The 12,500-nt window shown below is 43.2% G+C and overlaps 1 protein-coding gene across 1 annotated transcript in view; it reads left to right on the top strand.

Annotated features, from left to right (window-relative positions):
- The first annotated feature begins 3,176 nt into the window (after positions 1 to 3,176).
- astn1 (astrotactin 1) overlaps positions 3,177 to 12,500 on the top strand; it is a 76,621-nt gene continuing 67,297 nt past the window's right edge. Inside the window, exon 1 of the mRNA XM_030363331.1 lies at positions 3,177 to 3,512. Within this exon, the coding sequence (XP_030219191.1) occupies positions 3,209 to 3,512 (304 nt within the window). The 5' untranslated portion in view covers positions 3,177 to 3,208. The remainder of the gene's footprint in view (positions 3,513 to 12,500) is intronic.

The raw sequence follows: 12,500 nt of genomic DNA, 5'->3' as shown, positions 1-12,500 counted from the left end.
ATTCACCACATTCTGATGTCCCTTTGGCTAACTTAACTCTCCTGTCAACAGAAAAGACTCAACACCTTCCATTGCAACATATCACAAAACCACCTGGACCTAAACTAGCTATATCCGACCAAACTAGAGTTATCAGACTTAACTAGGGGGATCAGACATAACTAGGGGTATCAGACTTAACTAGGGGTATCAGACTTAACTAGTGTCATTAGACTAAACTAGTCATTAGACTAAACTAGGGGTAGCAGACTAAACTAGTCATCAGACTAAACTAAGGGTATCAGGCTAATCTAAAGTCATCCGGCTAAACTAGGGGTATCAGACTAAACTAGGGGTAGCAGACTAAACTAGAGACATCAGACTAAATTAGGGGTACCACTGGTACTGAAGTCTGATGAATCTAGTTTAGTCTGATGACTTTAGGTTAGTCTGGTACGGTACCAGACTAAACTAGGGGTATCAGATGGGAATAGGGGTATCAGATTTACAGTAACTAGAGTCATCAGACTAAACTACTGGTATCAGACTAAACTACGGGTATCAGACTTACAGTAACTAGGGGTATCAGACTGAACCAGGGGTATCATGAACTGGGGGTATCAGACTAAACTAGAGTCATCAGACTTACAGTAACTAGGGGTATCAGACTGAACCAGGGGTATCATGAACTAGGGGTATCAGACTAAACTAGAGTCATCAGACTTACAGTAACTAGGGGTATCAGACTGAACCAGGGGTATCATGAACTGGGGGTATCAGACTAAACTAGAGTCATCAGACTCAACAAGTGGTATCAGACTAAACAAGGGGTATGAGACTAAAATAGAGTCATCAGTCTAAACTGGGGGTATCAGACTAAACTAGGGGTATCAGACTAAACTAAGGGTGTCAGACTAAACAAGAGTCATCAGACTAAACTAAGGGTGTCAGACTATACAAGAGTCATCAGAATTAACTAGGGGTATCAGACTAAACTAGAGTCATCAGACACATAAATGACAAGTGGTATCAGACTAAACTAGGGGTATGACACTAAACTAGAGTCATCAGACTAAACTAGGGGTATTTGACTTAACTAGGGGTATTTGACTAAACTAGGGGTATCAGACTAAACTAGGGGTATCAGACTAAACGAGGGGTATCTGACTAAACTAGAGTCATCAGACTAAACTAGTGTTATCAGACTAAACTACGGGTATCAGACTAAACTAGAGTCGTCCAACTAAACTAGGGGTATCAGACTAAACTAAGGTCTGATAGGTTAGTCTGATACCCCTAATGAACTACCCCTATTAATTAATGAACTACCCCCATTAATACCATAGTCTGATACCCCTAATGAACTAGGGGTATCAGACTAAACTAGAGTCATCAGACTAAACTATGGGTATCAGACTAAACTATAGTCATCAGACTAACCTAGGGGTATCAGACTATAGGGGGTTGGTTTCTCCGTAGCAGAGACAGACTCCCTGGCTCTAAAATGACTCAGAAGTAAATGTTCTCAGAGGGCCGGTGGACAGGTGAAGGTGTTTCATAAGTCTACATGAGGCTCCTCCCACAGCCCCCTGATGCAGAGCAGAGCCTCTTGGGAGCTCGGACTCAGAACCATAGCTTTATCCTTCTTATATACTAGATAGAACTGTATATACCTTATTATTACTACTTGTGTATGTAACCCCTCTCTACTTCTCGTCTGCTCACATACATATACTGTATATATATAGATATGCATACGAGGACATCATAATTAAATCATGTGGTTCTGATTGGCAAGATGACCCTGAAGAAGAACCTTAATGACAACCAATAAGAACACAGATGGTCCACACAAACACACACACACACACACACACACACACACACACACACACACACACACACACACACACACACACACACACACACACACACACACACACACACACACACACACACACAAACACACACACACACACACACAACCACACACACACACACACACACACACGCCGACACACACTCACACACGCAGACACACACACACTCACACACACACATAGGCAAACATGCCATTGCACACACGCACACTCCCACACACACACACACACACACACACACACACACACACACACACACACACACACACACACACACACACACACACACACACACTTAGCCCTACAGCAGGGGGGGCCACTAACAGCGATCATGTCGTAACACCAGGTGTTAAACTTAAAGAGAGAAAACACCTGAACGACTTTGTAGTACACTCGCAGTTTAAAGAAAATGATACTGCTTTGGCACTCCTTTTAATGCAATTCCACGTCTACTAGCATATAAATACACACATGTACTATCGTATAAATACACACATGTAGCCTACTATCTTATAAATACACACATGTACTATAATGTAAAATACACACATGTATACATAATCATATAAAATACACACATATATACATAATCATAAAAAATACACATATATACATAATCATATAAAATACACACATATATACATTATCATATAAATACACACATATCTAATCATATAAAGTACACATATATCTATATCTATATATGTATATATGTATATATATATATATATATATATATATAATAATATATCTCTCTCTCTATATATAGATACATATATATATATATATATATATATATATATATATATATATATATATATATATATATATATATATATATATATTATATTGGGATATTATATTATCTGTGTCCGCGCTCCGTGTCCGCGCTCCCGTTCCTCCGCGAGAATGAGCTGAGCATCATGCACTCCCCGTCGGCCTCTGAGCCCAAGATGCTAAAACACACAATAATACAAAATACTATTTATATTATCAATAATGTTATAGATAATATAATATCCCAATATATATATATATATATTATATTGGGATATTATATTATCTATAACATTATTGATAATATAAATAGTATTTTATATTATTGTGTGTTTTTTATGTATTAGACAGGTATTGCATATTAATATTAATATTAATAATATTGAATACAAACATGCATTATAATATGCAATACCTGTCTAATACATAAAAAACACACAATAATATAAAATACTATTTATATTATCAATAATGTTATAGATAATATAATATCCCAGCAACTGAGCGGAAGGCGGGACTTCCGCTGCTGGGAGACGAGACTTCCGTTTCTGTGAGGAGACGAGCGGATCAACATGGGGTCCGGGATGCTGCTGTCTCTGTTTCTGCTGTCGCTCCCCTGGATGGTTTTCGCGGGGGAATCGAGACGAACGCTCGGCTCGGAGCGGATGGATGAGGACCAGAGGGAGGACATGGAGTGTAAGGTGAAGAGCGTGACCGTGTCCGCGCTCCCGTTCCTCCGCGAGAATGAGCTGAGCATCATGCACTCCCCGTCGGCCTCCGAGCCCAAGCTGCTCTTCTCCGTCAGGAACGACTTCCCCGGAGCGGTGGAGGTGGTGGACGACCTGGAGAACACCGAGCTGCCCTACTTCATCCTGGGTAAGAGACAGACACATAACACTACACAACACAACAACACAACATGATGATATCAACTACACAACATCAATAACACACACCTTCACCTCCACAACACCGAGCGGTGGAGGTGTTGAACGACAACTTAACCACACAACATAACAACACAACACAACATGTTCCAACACCTCAACCTCCACAACACCAAGCTGTCCTTCCCTTTCCTGGGTGAGCCAGACTTCTCCTCCACAACACACAATGTAAAGTACTCTAAATGCTGATATTAAATACACCATATGCGGATATTTAATACACAACATTATGATAGCAAATACACAACATGCTCCAACACATCAAATACACAACAGCCTTAAAAGCATGCCTTTACCTCCAAAACATGATGATATTAAATACACACCAGCTTTCAAAACCCAACATCAACTACACAACAATGCTCAAAAAACACAACATCAAATACACAACCTGCTCCCCACACTGAGCTGGTAGGCTGCTGAACCAGTGGGTCCTCTATGAGTTAACTTGTGTTCATGTCTGATGTGTTTTGGGGACCAAAGAAGGGAGGCAGTGTTTTCAGCTAATAAGCAGATCAGTTATAGCCTGGTTTATTGGAAAGAAATTCACTAAATAACATTTAACTTGGTTTAATGGAAGGAACTTAAATATGAAACATAACTTGGTTTAATAGAAGGAACTTCAACTTTATATCTTAGCTAAATACCTTACGGGAGTGCGCTAGTTTGGAGGAGCTGGCCATGGTCCTGATCCTATAACCGGACCGCTGGCTGAGGCTGCTCCTCCGCCTCACTTAACTTAAACTTTAAACTAAGTTATGAAAGTACACACAACATTAATTATTATGGATCCATGCATATACACAAAATAGATATGAATTAGCAAGGAAGAAATCCTGAGAAGAAACGCACAGCAGGGGATCCCTTCTTCCAGGGACGGTCAGGAGTGCAATGGGTGCCATAATTGACATACAGGTAAATACATGCACATAATACTAAATTGGTGATGAAGTGCTGGCTGGTTAACCATGAGGAGAGTCTAGGCATCCAGTCCAGTCCGCAACACGCTAGATTAGACAGAATAGTGAATTAGAACGGAAAAGTATATAGTGGAAATGTATACTGCTATTAATTTAATAACTGTAGTAACCGCGACCATCGCCTGCGGGATTTACACCTCGAGACAGCACGAGACAGCACCAACGTACACATAGGTACAGCGTTATTTTCAGAGGGTGTCCGGTTAACACTCGGTTCTGAAAGGGTTGTTAACATGCGATTTGACATGCGATTTTGCAGCACCTTACATATAGGTACAGCGTTATTATATATACTACTGTTAATTTAGTAAGTGTGTTAACAAAAGCACAAACAAACACGCAGTGGTCTTCACATCGCATCTGTGTCATTTTCACACTCTTATGTTCCAAACACAAGATTGTAGAGGTGCGTTTTAATCTTTCCTTTGAATAGCTCCACAGAGTCAGCTTCCCTGATCACCGCTGGCAGCCTATTCCATAGAAAGGGGGCTCGATAGGCAAACGCTCTCTGTCCAGCCGATTTCTTTTTAACCATCGGTAGTGAAAGAATGCCAAATCCCAAAGACCGGAGGGGCCGAGAAGGACTATAAGGAATGATCAGGTCCTTCAGGTAGGATTGAGATAGTCCATGAGAGGCTTTATAGGTTAGCAGTAGCAGCTTAAAATCCGATCTGGAAGTTATTGGTAGCCAGTTCAAAGAGGCGAGAGTAGGAGTGATGTGATCAAACTTTCTCGTTCTAGTCAGCAGTCTTGCTGCTGACTAGAACATAGTAACTTGTTTCCTCTCCAGTAGTAACTTCTTTCCTGTCCAGTAGTAACTTGTTTCCTGTCCAGTAGTAACTTGTTTCCTGGTCAGTAGTAACTTGTTTCCTGGTCAGTAGTAACTTGTTTCCTGTTCAGTAGTAACTTGTTGCCTGTCCAGTAGTAACTTGTTTCCTGTTAAGTAGTAACTTGTTTCCTGGTCAGTAATAACTTGTTTCCTGTTCAGTAGTAACTTGAGCTGTTTCCTGTCCAGTAGTAACTTGTTTCCTGTTAAGTTGTAACTTGTTTCCTGGTCAGTAATAACTTGTTTCCTGTTCAGTAGTAACTTGAGCTGTTTCCTGTCCAGTAGTAACTTGTTTCCTGTCCAGTAGTAACTTGATTTCTTTCTGTAACTTTATTAGTATGTTGAATGATAGGCTACAGGTCTATTAATGCAGTCGCCAAACTCAGCCTAACTACTTAATTTATTCATCATCCAGTATTTCTTTTAGGGTGTCCCCCAGCTTGTCGTTTTCACTGGTTTATTCAGGAAGTAATGCTGAAAATTAATTAGATTGAATTAATTTACAGTTAATTATGAGAGTTAGCAGTAAGGTCAGTAAGCATTTCAGATTATCTGATGGCCGGGAGCTGACCTCTTACCCTCTAGACTCTCTCCTCTCGGATGGAACAGAGCTGACCTCTTGTCCTCTTGTCTCTCTCCTCTGATGGGCAGCATACTCCTGGTCTATATCTAGTCTTTCTCCTAGTCTGGTCTCTCCGTGTACGGTCTATGATGAGGTACTCTTAGTCTGGTCTCTCCTCTCTGTGTACGGTCTATGATGGGTTCTCCTGGTCTCTCTCCTAGTCTGGTCTCTCCTCTCTGTGTACGGTCTATGATGAGGTACTCCTAGTCTGGTCTCTCCTCTCTGTGTACGGTCTATGATGGGTTCTCCTGGTCTCTCTCCTAGTCTGGTCTCTCCTCTCTTTGTACGGTCTATGATGAGGTTCTCCTAGTCTGGTCTCTCCTCTCTGTGTACACTCTATGATGGGTTCTCCTGGTCTCTTTCCTAGTCTGGTCTCTCCTCTCTGTGTACGGTCTATGATGGGTTCTCCTGGTCTCTCTCCTAGTCTGGTCTCTCCTCTCTGTGTACGCTCTATGATGAGGTTCTCCTAGTCTGGTCTCTCCTCTCTGTGTACGCTCTATGACCGGGTTCTCCTTGTCCTAATCAGAATCAATCAGGGTTAGGGTCAGTAGTTTGTTAGTAGTTATGGTTAGGGTCGGTAGTGTTAGTAGAGTTAGGGTCAGTAGAGTGATAGTAGGGTTAGGGTCAGTAAAGTGTTGGTAGACTCAGGGTTAGGGTCAGTAGTGTGTTAGTAGTTATGGTTAGGGTCAGTAGTGTTAGTAGAGTTAGGGTCAGTAGAGTGATAGTAGGGTTAGGGTCAGTAAAGTGTTGGTAGACTCAGGGTTAGGGTCAGTAGAGTGTTAGTAGATATGGTTAGGGTCAGTAAAGTGTTAGTAGTTAGGGTTAGGGTCAGTAGAGTGTTAGCAGTTAGGGTTAGGATCAGTATCAGGGGTTGACACTTACGGTTGCCCGCTTGCCTGGGGCAACTAAATATAATATTTGGGCAAGTTGAGATTGATTTCTGGTTGCCCGAACGGGCAGGTGGATTTTTGAAGGTTTCTTAATATAAAAACTATTAATTCAAGTGTTTTTAAAAACTGCAGAACAACCATTTTTTTCCGCAAAATTACACAAAATCGATATATTTATAATTGATCATTGGCTGTCTTCTTTTCTCTCGGACATTGAGTTAATAAACACGCATCGCTACAGAGCGAACATAACCCCCGCCTCCTTTCAATTACTCGCAGTGCGGTCTCTGGCAGTGATCCGGCACTAGTCTCGGTGTTAGCTAAAGGTTAGCCAACACAGCTAGCATCTCAAGTGCAGCGCCGCTGCGACCGGTTTAGGTAGAGAAGACAGATCTAGTTTTGATGTAGGAGTGCGGTTTGGAAGTACTTTTTATTGAAGCAAATTACCAAGGCATACCAACGACTAATTTAAAGTCATATGCAAATGCAAGGAACACGGTTTTGGTTTTCTTAACTGTGCACATGCACAGCAGTAGCGAAATTGGCCCTGCACAAACTATATATTATATGAAAGCTTAGCCTCCACTGATTCCAGCAGTCCAAACCATATCATTCTTGGACTAAAACTTGCAAATAACAACTTAAGATGAAACTTCCCCTTTTCTTTTAACAACCAAAAATGAAGTTTTACCTTTGTGATTTTTGTCCACAAAGTTGAATCTGATCTCATAAAACCACAATGAACCAATATTCCAGTGTCTGGGACAAATTTTGCACCTAAAAATGGTATTTACAATCCATGACTAAGAGAAGGTTTCTTAGGAAAAAGGTAAATTGCCTTCAATCAGAACACATGTTCTTCAATGCAATCTAGTGACCATATGTGTATTTGTGAGTGTTTGGCTTGATGTAATTCGATTATATTTGCCCTGAACTTTAAATAGAGGTGTCAAGTGTCAAAATGGTAAGATATCTACCTGTTTGTGTCGCATAGTACAACAGTGTTACCAACTGATAATGACCAACTGATAATTATTTCAGGTGGAAAAGTTCCTCCACTTATGCCTAGTTCCAGCTTTATTAACTTTTACCAAGTAGTTTTGAATATTTCACTTGCACAACATCTTTCTATTGGCACCAAGATGACATATTCTAGCCCTTGCTGTTTTGGAGATATACTCAATTCACTTTGTTTTCCCCTGGAACGAAAATGGTAAAGATTATCAATATTTTTCCAGGCATAGTATCGAAGTCAGGAAATTCCGTATTCATGACAACACTACTATAGTATAAACGCGATTGTGTTTATTCATAGGTTTTTTTAAACACGTACAAGCGTGGAAGCTTACATTCAGCTTCAGTCTGAGGATGAGTTTCATGAGCTCCCCAAAACCAGGCCAGGTGCCTGGCAAAAAGAGGCCCGTTCACAATTCTGATTTTAATTGTGGCAAGTGAACATGACATTCGGGCAAGTCGAACATGACCTTTACTTGCCCGATGGTTAAGTGCTTTTGAAACCTTAGTGTCAAACCCCGAGTATAGTGTTAGTAGAGATAGGGTTAGGGTCAGTAGAGTGTTAATAGTTAGGGTTAGTAGAGTGTTAGTAGAGGTAGGGTTAGGGTCAGTAGAGTGTTAGTAGTTAGGGTTAGGGTCGGTAGATTGTTAGTAAAGTTAGGGTTAGGGTTAGTTAGTTAGGGTTAGGGTCAGTGTTTGCCATCCAGGAGAGTTGCTGATGAGACTGGTTGCTTGAGAAATATCCGTAGAGACACAACAGCAGAGACACAACAGTAGAGACACACAGTAGAGACACAAGGGTAGAGACACACAGTAGAGACACACAGTAGAGACACATAATAGAGACACACAATAGAGACACAACAGTAGAGACACAACAGTAGAGCTGCACTGCAGCAATAGGTCCAGTAGTACAGTATAACAGAGCATCAATACTGACGCGGGCGGACAGGGAGCTGAGGACTGGAACCACAGGAGCCAGTCCAGTAGTAGTGAGCTGAGGACTGAACCACAGCAGTCCAGTAGTAGTGAGCTGAGGACTGAACCACAGCAGTCCAGTAGTAGTGAGCTGAGGACTGAACAACAGCAGTCCAGTAGTAGTGAGCTGAGGACTGAACCATAGCAGTCCAGTAGTAGTGAGCTGAGGACTGAACCATAGCAGTCCAGTAGTAGTGAGCTGAGGACTGAACCATAGCAGTCCAGTAGTAGTGAGCTGAGGACTGAACCATAGCAGTCCAGTAGTAGTGAGCTGAGGACTGAACCACAGCAGTCCAGTAGTAGTGAGCTGAGGACTGAACCACAGCAGTCCAGTAGTAGTGAGCTGAGGACTGAACCACAGGAGCCAGTAGTAGTGAGCTGAGGACTGAACAACAGCAGTCCAGTAGTAGTGAGCTGAGGACTGAACCATAGCAGTCCAGTAGTAGTGAGCTGAGGACTGAACCATAGCAGTCCAGTAGTAGTGAGCTGAGGACTGAACCATAGCAGTCCAGTAGTAGTGAGCTGAGGACTGAACCATAGCAGTCCAGTAGTAGTGAGCTGAGGACTGAACCATAGCAGTCCAGTAGTGGTGAGCTGAGGACGAAACCACAGCAGTCCAGTAGTAGTGAGCTGAGGACTGAACCACAGCAGTCCAGTAGTAGTGAGCTGAGGACTGAACCATAGCAGTCCAGTAGTAGTGAGCTGAGGACTGAACCATAGCAGTCCAGTAGTAGTGAGCTGAGGACTGAACCATAGCAGTCCAGTAGTGGTGAGCTGAGGACTGAACCACAGCAGTCCAGTAGTAGTGAGCTGAGGACTGAACCACAGCAGTCCAGTAGTAGTGAGCTGAGGACTGAACCACAGCAGTCCAGTATTAGTGGAAGAGGTTGAGATTAAAAGTAAACCACAAAGCCCTGAACTCAAGGGTTCACAGAGAAAAACCAACATGTCTTTGACCCTTAGCGGGTTAGGGTTAGAACCCCCCAGTGGGATAAGGGTTAGGGGTGGAGGGGCTGTAGCTCGGCAGCTGTTATTGGGGTAGGGGCAATAGCTCGGTGGCTGTGATTGGTGGAGAGGCTGTTGCTCGGTCAGGAACGTTTCTCTGCAGGATGTTCTTAGTGAGATCAACGACCTGCTCATCCACCTGCCTCCTGTCAGCCCTGTAGGGGGTCTGGCAGGTGAACATCAGTGGAGGTTAAGAAGCCACGCCCACTTCCTGTCAGGTGCTCGATTAACCAATACGCTGTGATCCCTCTGCTGCATAAAGACCTTTAGTGATGGCGTTCCAAAGAGGTGAGCAAAGCGAGGTTGATGGTCTTTGAAGAATTGGTTTAGGAGTGGGTTGAGGAAGTGTCTTTAGGTGATGTCTTTAGGTGAGGACAATATCTCTGTAGGCCATGGAGAGATGATCTGAAGGCAGCAGGGCAATAGGTGGAAACACTACGGTGAGCATAGTCAAGTTGTGGTGTTCAATAGAAAACCTAAGCACCCCTTATGCAGATCTAACTTTCTACTGGCTAACCCATACTGGGTGGGTGAAGAATGATTTAAATGCTTGTATTTTTATATATATATATATATATATACATTGCATAGGTTGTGTGTGTGGGGGGGGGGGGAGAGAGGTAGGGCTAGGAACTATTACCATATTGCCAGCCATTACATCTTGCAGTTGATACTAAAACAAAGTCCCACTACACAACGATTCTCCAGACGGGCTGACGCCAAACGGCTGAGAGTCCAGAGCTGCACATAACCGGTCCGTTTGAAGGTTCCCGACACGCTGTCCCTGGCTGCACGTCTGAGGTCGTCTGAATCCCAGCGTTTCATTAAGAACCGCTTGAGGCAAAAGGAGAAACCATTCTCTGATTAAAGCCATAAAACCACCATAAAACCCAGAGGAGAAGAGGAGAAGAGGGAAAAAACGGTCTCAGAAGATTTGTTCTCCACGATTCTATCTAAACTAATGAGTGTCTCCCGCACCAACACGGGTCAGGTCACCCCCACGCCCTGTCACTATTCCTCCTCTCCTGCCTCTGTCACTCCTCCCCCTGGAATGTGTCACTCCTATTCCTCCTCTCCTGCCTCTGTCACTCCTCCCCCTGGAATGTGTCACTCCTATTCCTCCACTCCTGCCTCATGTCACTCCTCCTCCTGGAATGTGTCACTCCTATTCCTCCACTCCTGTCTCATGTCACTCACGTCCAGAGCAGGGTTAGACCTGAGTGATAAACAGGGTTTAGTTCTGGTGATAAACAGGGTTTAGTTCTGGTGATAAACAGGGTTTAGTTCTGGTGACTGATAAACAGGGTTTAGTTCTGGTGATAAACAGGGTTTAGTTCTGGTGATCAACAGGGTTTAGTTCTGGCGATAAACAGGGTTTAGTTCTGGCGATAAACAGGGTTTAGTCCTGATGATAAACAGGGTTTAGTCCTGATGATGAACAGGGTTTAGTTCTGGTGATAAACAGGGTTTAGTCCTGAGTGATAAACAGGGTTTAGTTCTGGTGATAAACAGGGTTTAGTCCTGATGATAAACAGGGTTTAGTCCTGATAATGAACAGGGTTAAGTTCTGGTGATAAACAGGGTTTAGTCCTGAGTGATAAACGGGGTTTAGTCCTGAGTGATAAACAGGGTTTAGTCCAGAGTGATAAACAGGGTTTAGTCCTGGTGATAAACAGAAGGGTTTATTCCTGAGTGTTAAACAGGGTTTAGTCCTGAGTGATAAACGGGGTTTAGTCCTGTGATAAACAGGGTTTAGTCCTGAGTGATAAACAGGGTTTAGTCCTTGTGATAAACAGGGTTTAGTTCCGAGTGATAAACAGGGTTTAGTCCTGAGTGATAACCAGGGTTTAGTCCTGAGTGATAAACAGGGTTTAGTCCAGAGTGATAAACAGGGTTTAGTCCTGGTGATAAACAGAAGGGTTTAGTCCTGAGTGATAGACAGGGTTTAGTCCTGAGTGATAAACAGGGTTGAGTCCAGAGTGATAAACAGGGTTTACTCCTGAGTGATAAACAGGGTTTAGTCCCGAGTGATAAACAGGGTTTAGTCCTGAGTGATAAACAAGGTTTAGTCCTGGTGATAAACTGCAGGGTTGAGTGCTGAGAAGTTCAAGGTTGTAAGAAGGTTAGAGGAACATAAGCTGGTCTCAGCAGATGGCGAGGAGCCTCCAAAGCCCCAGACGGTGACACCACCCGTTCATCAGGAGAAGTCCTCAGAGAAGGTCTTCAGAGGTTGATGAGGGGTCACACGCCTCGGTCCTCAGAGGTCCTCAGAGGTCCTTATCCACTGGAGAACTTCTCCTGCAAACTAAAGACCACGCCTCTTTAAGCGAACCAGAGCCCACTGTACATCAGCAGTGATCAGCAACCCCTTCTGTCGGGATATTGATGTGAATTCAGGAGGAAATGATCTGTTTGATGTATTGTTTGGCCGTAAGGGTTCAGACCTCGGGTCTGATCACCATCGTTTCCTTCAGGATTCCTTCAGCACCGAGCTGCAGCCCATTAGTATTCCTTTAGGGTCTGACTTCTGCTATGGGGGTCTCATCCTGTTGCCTTGGCAACCGCCCCTGCTCATGGTCAAGTCCTGTATGACTCTGGGATG

The sequence above is a fragment of the Gadus morhua genome, chromosome 8, assembly GCF_902167405.1.
Source record: "Gadus morhua chromosome 8, gadMor3.0, whole genome shotgun sequence".
NCBI classification, from domain to species: domain Eukaryota; kingdom Metazoa; phylum Chordata; class Actinopteri; order Gadiformes; family Gadidae; genus Gadus; species Gadus morhua.
Note: the sequence above shows the minus strand (reverse complement) of the source record. Positions and strands in the feature narration are given on the sequence as shown.